The sequence below is a fragment of the Cydia pomonella genome, chromosome 2 (genome assembly GCF_033807575.1).
Source record: "Cydia pomonella isolate Wapato2018A chromosome 2, ilCydPomo1, whole genome shotgun sequence".
In the NCBI taxonomy this organism is placed as follows: Eukaryota; Metazoa; Arthropoda; class Insecta; order Lepidoptera; family Tortricidae; genus Cydia; species Cydia pomonella.
Window position 1 is genome coordinate 6,523,427 of NC_084704.1, and position 13,504 is coordinate 6,536,930.

At 34.5% G+C, this 13,504-nt stretch overlaps 1 protein-coding gene across 1 annotated transcript in view; it reads left to right on the top strand.

Moving 5' to 3' along the window:
* Nucleotides 1-13,504, top strand: part of LOC133532507 (atrial natriuretic peptide receptor 1) — a 365,542-nt gene that overhangs the window by 72,944 nt on the left and 279,094 nt on the right. The window contains exon 4 of the mRNA XM_061871235.1: nucleotides 11,064-11,247. Coding sequence (XP_061727219.1) covers nucleotides 11,064-11,247 — 184 coding nt within the window. The remainder of the gene's footprint in view (nucleotides 1-11,063; nucleotides 11,248-13,504) is intronic.

A 13,504-nucleotide genomic window follows, 5' to 3' on the forward strand; every position in this document is an offset into this window, starting at 1 on the left:
ATTCTTCGTATACGTTTTTAATTTAAATACAGATATAGATAATTTATTAAACGAAAGCATAAGTACTAAAACACATCCAACCATCATCTAAATCCACAGGTTTTGTCAAAATAAAAGAAAGAAAAAAGAAAATAAAAGAAAGAAAAAAAGAAAAGGAACGAAAGAAGAAAGGCTTATTTTAAATTAAGAAACATAGGTGTTATGAAAAAATGTCAGTATTTAAATATTTTGCCACTCAAATTATAATAATAAGATCCAACTATTGCAAAGAAAACTTCCTATGAATTTAAACATTACCGAATGATAATGGAACACTTGACATAATTGTTAATAAATAATTATAATTGGGAAATGGAAAAAATCAACAAATCTAACGGAAATTTTTGACAAAATTACTAACGAAAGAGAGTTCAAGCTCATATTGAAAATATGTATTAAATAATAATCTCCAATAAATAACATTTTTAGTGCCAAGATGTGTTAATATCCCAATTAAGGACTTTTATTAGGCTGAATCGATCCGGTGCTGCAGTACGTACTCGTAACGTAGGTATGTATCACGCGAGACTTTTGGCGGTCGGATCCCGGGAAGCCGGCTACTGGCTACATGCCCATCCTTCACCTAATACTGGTACTTTCTTGGATCCGACCTCCCTAAGACTGGCGACTGGTTTACGACTCGGGGTTTCGGTATGTACGCCACATATATGCTCCTGTGGCACGGACGTGGACCGACTGGGACACCATGGATTATCTTGTCAAAAAAGTGCAGGTCGTTTTTCAAGACATGCGTCGCTTGATGACATAATCCGTCGATCTCTTGCCACCATCAATGTGCCTGCTCTTCTTGAGCCGACTGGCATTATCAGGGATGATGGCAAGAGGCCTGATGGGGTGTCCTTGGTTCCTTGCAGCTAACGGCTTTGCAGCTTGCTTGGGACGGATGTTAGTGTGGGGTGCTACCTGCGTAGACACACTGGCACCGTTCCACCTCCAACTGACTAATGTAAAAGCGGGCGCAGCGGCGGAAAGTGCCGAAATTTTGAAACGTAATAAATATAAGAGCCTCGGTAGAGAGTACCATTTTGTACCATTTGGCGTTGAAACTCTAGGTCCATGGGGTCCCAGCGCGCACAAGTTTTTTGGAGAAATCGCGAAACGTCTGGTTGACGTAACTGGTGACCGAAGAGCTGGCGGCTTCCTCGCACAACGTATCAGTATTGCGATACAACGAGGAAATTGCCGTCAGCATCCTTGGTACAATGCCTCAAGTGCCTATTTTAGATATAAGCTAGTTATAGTAATCATCTGTATATATCCATTATGTATAAATATACCTTTTTTACCAGCTATATGTTCACCCAATATTTACGTTATGGCTTAACGCACATAATTATTGCCGACCCTAAGTAGTACATAGGCAATGTATTAATCAGTTACATAATACGTCAGGAGAAAATCATTCTACGAATGCTCATTGGCTGAATATCGTACGTGCTAGGCATTGTAGCCAAGCTCGAAGGAAAAACCGAGTGACATTTGCGGAATATACAGTGTGCGTATTGGATATACGGGAAATAAATTAAACCAGATATATAATTTATAAGTTTAATCATTAATTAAGAAGTTGTTTTAAGTTACACTTTATTATGACTCTGTAATACATTTTTGAAAATGTACCGAGATGCAATGTACTGCAAACATTACGAGATATAACATGATATGACATTACATATTATCATGTACATATTATCTTAGTTTGACCAGCATTTCGTATTGTAGCTTTCTGTTGCTTAAAGGTTAGCTGGAAGATATCCCTTAAAGGGATAAGTTCGCCTATGTACACGTTTACTGTATTCTCTTTGTGTCATGTACTTTTTTTGTGCAATAAAGTGTTTACTACTACTACATTACTAGATACCTAGGTACAAGGTTTTTATAGTAACTGCTAACAAGAGTTGACAGTTATTTTAAAAGCTCGTAGCATGCGTGTTGCTTTTTTTTTTCTTTTTTTTTACTACTAATCTGCCAAACTGCAGTACAGTTTGTTGGCAGAAAAAACTTTAGATTGCTGGCCGAATTATTTTGTATGGTTAATATTTTTATAGTATTTCTAAAAAATGTTTCATCTCAATATACTTCTTAGGTATGCTATGGTTAGCATAGGCTTACCGTTTAAATATTCGCCTATATTGGATTTACACACTGTATAAATACTGCGAACCTCGTTGAGCCATTATCCACTTCATAACTTTTTTTCTACTACAGTTAGGAAGATTTTTTTAGTATTTATGTATATGATGTGACGTTGCAAAGAAATGCATTACCTAACCTCCTCCGGCCCGATCATATAAACAAACAAATCCAAAATTCGCTGTGAAATTGGTTTGAGTGAAAATTTAACGAAACAAAACAAATGCAACTCAATTCACCTTCAGTTCAGTTTCTTGTCTCACTTTCACTGAGCTTGAGCGAGACGGTTGTAATGGAATGTAATTGTTTCTGAATTGTTATTCTTAGTTTGTTACAAAAAAGATGAGTTTGATCAAAAATAAAATTGCTGATTTTTAGAAGCAATTTTCTTATATTTAGCTTTTGTGCAAAAATTGTTACAAATTTGTAATGGTGCATTTTAGACCTATACTCGTGATTTTTTTTATAATGAGCGATGTTGTTTTATTTTGTTTCGAACTGATGACTTCAGTAAGACCTTTATATTGCTATTCATTTTTTTTTGGCAGTCTTATGATCTAAAAAATCGCTACGAATTTTCAAAAACTCTGCTGGCTGAAACCACTACAGCTTAATAAGTACTGTAGGTAGGATCGTGAGCCTTACAAGTAAAGTTATTATCAAAATTTGAGAAACGGTGTCCATCCGTAAAACTTATAGGCGTATTCTGATTTTATCTGCGTTACGGCGTGTTCTTATATTATGATCTGATGACATTTCTTTAACCAAAAATGTCACTTTTGATACTGACAGATCAGATCTATAAGTAATCCAGATCTAGTTCATAACCTGTTATTAAAATAGTATACGCTTGTTATGCTTAAGTCTATGAAGTATGTAAATATGCAACAAACTTTTAGTACAGTCATCTGCAACGATGCACACAAAATATCCTGAGGCAAACTTATTTGAGGTTAATGTAAGTATTTAATGATACATGAGGCAAACGAGCAGATGTGTTTTAAATGCTTCATTGTACATATTACGAGTATTGTAAGTATGTAAGTATTGCCTCGAAACTGGTATTATTACACAATAAACTTGAAAAATATTTCAAAAAATATAACAACTGTAAAACTAATAACATTTTATTTATTATTCATTTATTTGTTTGAACTTTATTGCACAAACTTACAAAAAAAATACAAATGGCGTACTTAAAGCCTTGAGGCAATCTCTACCAGTCAACCATTGGGCTAAACAGAAAAAGTTAATTTGGTGCAGGATTGCAAAAAAAAATGATATAGAAATAGACACAAGTCGAGACTACTATGATACTATACTAACGCAAATATACATTTTAAATAATATGTATTATTTTATTTATATATATAAATAAATATATATATATATATAAATATATATATATATATATATATATATATATATATATATATATATATATATATATATATATATATGTATAATAATTATGTACTTAGTGTGAGATGTCACTCAGACATTTAGTCACGAATGTGTCGAAATAAGTGCTTACGCAACTTTCTTTTGAATGTAAGCTTGCTTTGTTGTATTTTAATTGCTAAGCCAAAGGTAATGTTTTCTAATAATTTATAAATATCTGTTCACAATCTTTAATAGAATGTACGACCCACATGCACCGGTTAGAGTCGGGGTCCACCTTACAAGCTATTGAATATTTAGACCATGATTATGTCATACAAAGTTCATAAGTAAATATCATAATATCTCAGACCACCAAGTAAATAAAACTAGCGACGAATTCATACCCCTGGAGCTCTGGGTCTAACTTTCCGACACGTTCTGTTGACTTATTTAACATTGGCGCCCAGAGATTCTATACCGTTCTGTTTGTTCTAACTTTTGGTATACTTTGGCCCATCTCTGGGGCCCAGCGATTGTATTCGTTTAGTAAATTAATAACTACGAAATGTGAGCGTTTACGTCAAAGGGCAAACATTCGGTCATTCTATATATTTCGTGCAAGAGCGGGGTATATGAAGAACGGCTTAGTGGTGGAGCTGTTACCAGCAAGACCTAATCCTAGAATTCATTCAATCGAACTTGACTCTGTCTCGCAGAGACGGCGCGATCGAAATAATTAATATGACAGTTTCTCTTCGTCAAAATAAGATATACTTAGCATACTTCACGGCATAAATGTGCCGAATATTCCTATTGTATTTTTTTCCTAGAAAGGGAGACGGAAGAATAATGAGATAGGGTAGTCCGAGTTGAATCGGATCACGGGGCTAATCGGATCAGACTAAATAAATTGTTGATATTTAAAATATTGCTTATGACTGGCGTCTCAGGCTAAGAGCAATTAGTAATTATCAACCGATGTTTCATCTTGACCCGATTCACCCTGTGATCCTAATGGCCTAGGTCTAGCCTACCAAGATAAGAAAATAGGTGTCATATTTCATCTTTGGACTGCAACGTTTATGGCCGAAGATTCCTTGCAATGTCCGCTTGTATAAATAAAAAGTAAGATAATCTATATATTATGCCATAATTACGACGGAATTGTCTTACACAAATCGATCTGTACCCCTAGTGTAAATTTGATCGACATCATAACGTGACGAACGCGTTTGCGTTAAGTCTCATTTTGTATAGGATTTTGAGTTTCCAAAACGTCCCGCTTGGCGCGCTCTTTCTAAATCCAATACAAAATGAGACTAAACGCAAACGCGTACGTCACGTTTCGAAATCGAATTTATTTACACTAGGGGTACTGGTCACGCAGTGAATTGGTAACTCACTTTATACATTTTATCAATGTGCATTTTTTGTTATTTAGTATACTCACCAATATTGATATAGGTAGGTATTTATTTTATTTATAATTCAGCTTTTTAATGGAATTTACAAATATTATACGAGTATAGGTGTGTATTTACGAATAAGTCTTCAGTCTTCATTGCTATGTTAAATTCTCGGGAAAATTAATTTGCCTACTAACAAGACGAAGGTAGCATTATTTGAACTCCAATTTTCCGGCGAACATTATAAAAGAAAGAAAACCAATTACGTTACATTTTCATTTCGCGTTTGAATTGTTTCTTGTTTGATATTTAACTTGAATTTTAATTAATGATGCGATGAATGTTGTTTGTCCCTATTTCACACCTTGAACTTGAAAGTAATCAATGTTCGTAAAAAAGTTGAAGATATATCAACAGCGTTGTTTTTTTATATACCACGACGGTGGCAAACAAGCATGCGGCCCGCCTGATGGTAAGCAGTCACCGTAGCCTAAGGACGCCTGCAACACCAGAGGCATTACATGCGCGTTGCCGACCCTTTAAAAACCTGTACACTCCTTTTTAGTTGTTTCTTTTTAGGGTTCCGTACCAAAAAGGTACAAAAGGATCCCTTAAGTATGATTCTCGCCAGACCGGGCCGGGGCCGGGCCGGAGCTTCCGCGCGCTTCGTTTTCTATGTTAAGCACCACATGATCACCGATCAGCCGTTGAAAGTATTACTTTTAATAAATTTTTATTAACTATGGAAAATGCCCAATATGGAGAGGGGGCATAATTTGAAAGTCTAGTGACTAGGTCGAGTAGTAGGTTTGAATCCCGGTAAGGATATTTATTTGTGTGATGAGCACAGATATTTGTTTCTGAGTCATGGGCAGACATAGAAGTATTTGTGGCAACATAAAGTGATTGACAAAATGAAATATCGACATGTCTGTTATCGATGTTACTTTGACGTTATAGATATTTTTTTAACATTGTATAAAATGATAGCTACCGCTTAATACAAAACACGTTCGACATCTTCTTTAATATATTGGTAGTTTTCTATTATTTTTGGCACTGTATACTATAGTTTACGTTAATTATTAAGTACTAACTATATGTCATAGAAAAAGTATGTACTGATTTGTAATTGATTTGCAGTCTTGAAATTTCTCGGTAATTTACAACAAGTAGAAGTTAGATCTTTTAATTATTAATCTATGACTGACTTATCGATAACAGTTTTATCGATGTTTCATTTTCTCAAACACTCATTTGTGCCACAAACACTTCTATGTCTGGTCGTGGGTGTTTTCTATGTATTTAAATTATTCGTATATTATATATATCGTTGTATGAGTACCCACAACACAAGACTTCTTCTATAATATACACACAACACAATGTTCTATAATATTTATTTATTTATATTTACCGAATCAAAATTATGAAATTAAAATATAATCAGAATCTTGTTTTTTTTTTTAATTAACAAAAACATTTCCGAATTCACTTTACAATTTAACCAACTTTACTTGTGTTTATTACGCTTCAAAGTTAATTACATTAAAGACACCTTTTTTCAAATAAAAGATAAATTTTTGAAATCGATTCACATGCTAGAGAATTATCCTTGTAAAAGTAACTCACGTACAACATACGTTCTCAATCTATTACTTCCTTGAAATCAAACCTTTAGGAATACTATCTTTCTTTCCTTAGTTTTTTATGAATGACACTGTTGTTTCTTTATTTAATAAATACTTTGTTATGTATGTTTATGGTTAGATGTATTTAAGTATGTTTATTCATATTAATGTCTTGTGTTTTTTGATTATATTCAATTCGACTTTTCATGTTTTTTTGCTTTTACTTTGCGCCACCTACCGTATATTCTAATTTTATTGTCTCCGATACCCAAAGATTGTCTGGACGAGATCGCTATTAGGCGATAAGATCGCCTGCTGTTACCTCTATCAAATTGTTTTTGTTTTTTTCTGTACATTGGGCGGAGGTGTGCATTAAAGAGTATAGTATTGTATTGTATACGTGCAATGTGCAATGTTTATAAATAATAATAATTATAATTATAGGACAGTACTACACAAATTGACTAAATCCGCTTGGTAAAACGCTCGTGTTGAGGGTACTTAGACAACAAAATATATAATATATAAATATTTATAAATACTTAAACACATAGAAAACACCCATGACTCCGGAACAAATATCCATGCTCATCACACGAATAAATGCCCTTACCAGGATTTAAACCCGGGACCTTCAGCTTGGTAGGCAGGGTCACTACCCACTAGGCCAAACCGGTCGTCAAACAACAACAACAACAACATTTACATCGCACAAATTAGGTAGACAATTTGCCGATAGATGGCGCTGTACACAATTGTATTTCGTACTTCTTTAGGTACTTCTGATCAAAAGTCTTTCGCCTTTGTAGTTACACGAGATAAATTAAAGTTTATACAGAACCCTCGGTGCGCGAGTAAAACGAACTCGTGGTTCACCGGTTTTTTTTTCATCAGAATAGTAAATCAGAAGAGGAATTTATTTTGAATACACTTAACGTGTTAAAAGCGCTAGCACATAATTGAACAATGAAAGAAATAAATATACAGTCTCTTGAAAAGACATTGACAAAATGGCTTAAATACCTACTAAGCTACCCAAACTGGGTTAGTCTTTGAAAAACAGCAACTAATAAATAGGGGATTGTTCTCAATCTACTGGCTTACCAGTAATCCTTGTTATACATTATTCGGTTCCAGAGATGTGACGGTCTTGGAATAGCGATCAGTTTTATCTTAGATAAACCACTAAATTGTATCAGTATAAGATATCGACCAGCCACCGTCTGGTCCTATAATACTTGAAGAAGATTTCTAGATGATTGATGTAATTGGTCGCAATTATACATCTTTATCTTTTGCGATCATTAATCAAAATCAGGATCAGTTCATGAGGTTTTCTTGTAAAATTAGATACATATTAGAATAAAAAACGAAAATATTTAATTTTATGAATGCCTGAAAAAAGCATGTTAGTGATAAGTAATGTATACAAATGTAAACGTATTTTGGTCTAATGATATCATTGGATTGGTGCTTCGCTTAGCTAAGTATTATTGGAACTGCTGATGTGAAATCTAATGGAAAAGATTGACGTTACTTTAACCAATGTTATACAAAAGAAAAAAATGATAAAAACGGTCGTTCAAAGGAAGTAAGTGACATTGTTGATTGGTATGTGCTCAAAGAAAGGTGCCCAAATTGCAACACTTCTCTGGAATATCCCAGGGATTTATCTTGGGTGTTTTTGGATAAAAGGTGAAAGGTGTGTTTCTCTTTGGAAAAATTTGGCACCTATTCGCAATAAAATAAGGCCAAGAAAGATGATAAAAGCAAGATTTCCAATATCCTTACTTGGAAACGCCTGGAAAATATATGTACAGTACATATCTCTCTTAGTTCGTGTTTTAATTTTTAATTTAGTGCCACTCATTGCAAATTTCCTACTTTTCGCAGTTGTATCGTAAATAACTATTTTCTTCACATTTATCTTAAGTTAGCAACAGTAAAGTTTGTCATTATTTTCGTAACAGCGTACACAAGTGAAGAATAACAAAGTGTTGTTATTTATTTCTAGGACGCAAACACCAATGGACAAAAATAGGTACCTGTCTGATATAATCTCCATAATGGTATCGTTTGGATCGAAACATTATTTAATGGAACAACCGGTAGAATTTTCACCTGTCAGTTTATTTGCGCGTAATCTAATCATAACATAATAAATAAAAATATCCTTTACGTTTTGACCTTCAGACAACGACGTTTCATTTTAATAAATCTAGATATTATTGTTTTTATCTACACACATATCATAAACCCTCTATGCCTTCAAAATCCGTAAATAATGGCCAACATTACGATAAACTGTTTTGTTACAACAAATTTCTTATCTGTGATAATGTAGTTATTGCTTCATAACTACATCAAAATCGATTTGGTTATGCATTCAAATTTAGAACATCTCTGAAAAAAAAAGCAATTTGATTTGACCTCTATTCTAATATCAGTCGAGATGTCTTTTTGTTCGAAATTAAATGTCAATCCCATACAATTTTGACATATCTCGCATGTAAGTTTGTATCGAATGATACGGAAATAGGCCCCCGACTCTAGTTTGTCTCTGAATTATAAAAAAAATACATGCGTGAAAAAAGTTTTCATTTACCGCCATTTGACGTACAGTTTATTTTATAATTAGTTTTAAGTATAATATGTGTTTTGTTGTTTTTAAGGTGACTATAGCAAAAGTTTCATGTAAAATTAGCGATAAAAATATTTCGGTGACGCCACCATATATCCGCGAGTTCCGCCAAGAGAGCAACGATTTGGCAACGATGCCCCAACGGAGGCTGTAATTTTGGTTAGTGAGCATTTCATAGAAAGTTTATAATATGTGTGTAAAATAGTTTATGTAGGTAACTGTACATAATTAGGCATTAAAACACTCGTGTGATCTTTTTCACTCGTGTATTTTACCTTATGTATGCCTTTTATTATGTAGCAGTCACATAAACTACTATTATAGTCGCCAGTCGGTATATATTATCACGTTGGCTTTTCATAATATTGCCATATATTGATATATATATATATATATAATCGGGTAAATGTAAAAAGCTATACAATTTAATTTAATTTGGCGGCGTTTTTTTTAAATCATCATGCATGTATGCCACAATATGTCATATCGGACGTTCGTCAAACTGAATAGCAAATCAGTAAATCACGATGTGAGGTGAATAGACGATCATGAGGCGTGCTATTAGGCTGCCTACATCTGGGATTAGCCAAAACTTCACACGGCGGATTATGAGCGATAAGAACAATTTACGGTTGATGATTGTGAACGCCTAACGTGGCATAAGGTAAGTACCTTATCTACGTAAGTAGTTACCAAACTGAGACGATGATTTCGTCTGTGTTTGATAAAGATCCTGGGGCCGATTTTTGAATTTCGATTGCTCGATTTCGTGTTCTCCCAATTATAAGATCTCCGCTACTCATCATTGGGCATTAACATAAATTAAATGATGGTTTAAACAGCGTCCATAACATTGTGGCACTTATGTAAATGACTAGTAAGTCCAATTAGAGAGCCGCAGGGCAGGAGAATGTCATACCCGGTGACGAAGGTGGGAAAACTAGGCATTTAAATTATACTTATAGAATTGAAAACTACCACTAGGTTCCCAATTTCTATCACTCGTATTTTGAAAATGGAATTTCGCCATTTTTCACAGATTTACGGGTGTCGAAATCGAGCGCTCGAAATTCAAAAATCGCCGCTCACCGATTCCTCAGTCACCTTTTTGCTTTTTTTCCGAGAACGGTTTGCTGCCCTATCGAGGTTTACCAAACGTTGAAAGCTAAAATACTTTACCATTTATTTTGTTGAAATATATTTCCACTTTAATTTGCCTATCCCTGAGCTATGCCAGTTGATTTTAGGCGATGCTAGTCACTAGAGCCTATTTCGCTGGCACGACACCAATAAACGTGGGAGCTAAACTAATTTTATCGTACATAGGATACCCCGCCCGTGCGAATCGGCCAGCAATATGATAGCAAATTTACACACTGGTTTATTTAATTATTTATCATTTTTATTAGGTAAGGTAAAATAATGCACCTAAATTATTTCAATCATGCTCAACGTGTAGTCCCATAAATTTTCATTGAACTACGATAACTGCCGCCGTATCATCATAAATAATATTTTTTCAGTCAAAAGTACAATAAATTATTGACGTTCCATTTATAAACTAATTACACTAATATGTAGCGCGTTTACAGTCGCATTTAATTATTGGTAAATTTCTTTATAATTTTTTTAAAATACATCAGACGTTAACAAATAAAATATTGTCCGTTTTTTTATAATTATATAAGACGCATATGACTGGAACTGTTTTGACTAACATTGTTATTGAATGTTGGCTGGAAGGCTGCTAAATAATTCGGAGTTCATTATGATGTTGCAGGTCCTCTAAGAGTTTTCATTTGTCAACAGCCGCTGTGGCCCGCATCGCCAAGTTTCTCGGCAGCACAGGCACTCCCATGCTCACCACTGGCGGCTTCTCCTTCGACTTCAGCGAGCCGAAGCAAAACTGTAGCTCGGAGTACTACATGCTTGTACGTGCGGGGACTGTCGGCTTTAAGGACATAGCCTTCTTTCTGATCGACGTTATGAGGCAGTAAGTATTGCTTACCTGCAAAGTGTCTTTGAAACCTCTTATACAGAGGGACCAGCGGTAGATTTCCGATTTTGATGTAAAAATAACTAAAACGTATGAACAAAAACTATTTATTTTGCAAAATAAAGCTGCAGGTTTAATTTTATGTAATTTACATTACATCGAAATGTTGACCTACGTTGTTTACGCACTCCTCCAATATTTTCCGCAATTGCCAAAATTCATGAAAAACTTACGCCTTGCGGTATTAAATGAAAATTTGGTAAGATATGCCTCAATAGCATTTGCACGCTGCTCTGCTGGATAGCGAGCCAGTATTACTAATCCATCTGTAACACTCACGAAAATAAAACATCCCTCGCGTCTTCCTTTCAATTTGAATTTGAAATCGGAAATCGGCCGCTGGTTGCCCTGTATAACCTAAGCAGAACTGGTAGTTCGGAGTAGGTACTAGCATGCTCTTGTGTGCTGTGCTGTCATCAACTTTGAGGACACCGCTTTCGTCGGCGTCGAGGTGGTAAGTATGAATTGCCTCTTTATTGATCTCTTAATGCTTTTCTTTCGACTTTAGCGAGCCAAAGTTGCAGCTTAGAATTTTACCCGCCCTGCCTGTATTCAAAGACATAGAGAGAAAGACACCTTTTTGATCGACATTTTGAGCAAGTGAGTATTGATTTCAAATTTTATTGAATGCTCCTCTCTTGACATTAGCATCTGGGGGCCTACCGCGAAAATCAAAAATCGCAAATTGCGGGGATGTTTCCCTTTTACTCACACTAAGACGTAATTAGAGTGACAGAGAAAAATGACGACTTTCGATTTTCGCGGTTATAGCCCTGAAAATAATACTGCAGTGCGGAGTTATGCACATTCGAAATGAAAATTTGAGAATTTCTGCAGCAACGAAAAGTGAGTATTTAGTTTACTTTAGTTTTACTCCGACAATTTTCCCAAAGGGGACTACCGCGATGTAACCTTATCTTCCTTTCTAAAAGAATGAAATATATGTACTAGCCAGGCAAAAATAGGTATAATTCTACAAATGTGTGGGATCTAAATAAATGTACAGTACATAGAAATACCATGAGAAAACACCAATTTACAGTAGTGATTTTCTAAATAGGTAGTTCGAGAGTAACGCATTTAAACTACATTTTAGCATACCTCCATGAGGACTGAATAAACGAGATTGATTAAGTCTGAAGTTTATTAAGATAACGGAGCTTAAAGGTCTGTATAATTGTCCAGATCCCTTCGGAATCGCAGTTTAGATAATTTGGAGAACTGTTTAGCTTAGTAGCTAGAGCGAAAGCTATGTTTATTGAACCTACAAACAAATTAATGAGTTTTATGGCACTCCAATTTCAGTACATATTCATTAGGGTGGTCACATTTCGTCGAAGTGATATTTTTTTACGGGGCACCCGGTAATGTAAAATCTACCACTTAAAAATCTTATTAAAATTCAATGTATGTTTATTTTTATTATTAAATACATTTTAGGGATCGCTACCGCACTTTGAAAATTTAGACCCTCCGTGCAAGGTGATATTCTTCTAATTTTTTTTAGACCAGTGATAGTAACAAGTGATCACTTTCTAAAAATATAAAATTTGTGATTCAAATTGATATGGATTATTTGCTTTGTAGGTATAAATATATAAACGGCGAAAGACGTGTTATATATGGCACAATGATTCTGTTCCAGCGTTCTCGGTATCCAATCTCCATACTTACATTACATACATATTTATTTACTGTATACAGCGTGTCAATCCAATACGGACAATAAATTAAACCAGATATATAATTTATCCGTCTAATTATTAATTAAGAAGTTTTTTGAAGTTACACTTAATTATGCCCCCGTATTTTTTTTTAAGTTACCAAACAGCAATGTACTGTAAATATCAAGACGCATAAGATTACATGACATTACGAGATACGAGCTTTTTAATAGTAACTGTCAAAAAGCATTGATAGTTATTTTTAAAAGCTCGTATCCCGTAACTTTTGTGTTGTATTACATTGCGGGCCGAATATTATTAAATGGTTAAAATTTTCATTGTATTTTTAAGCAAAATCTATCTCAATATACTTCTTAAGTTCTTGCTATGCTAACCACCGTTTAAATATTCGCCCGTGTTGAATTTACACGCCGTTTAAATGCGCAAGAGCTCTTTTTTCTGTCTGACTTACCTTTTTTACGGCTTAACTCTCTTACAATTTTGATAAAATTTGGCATGTACTTTAAAGC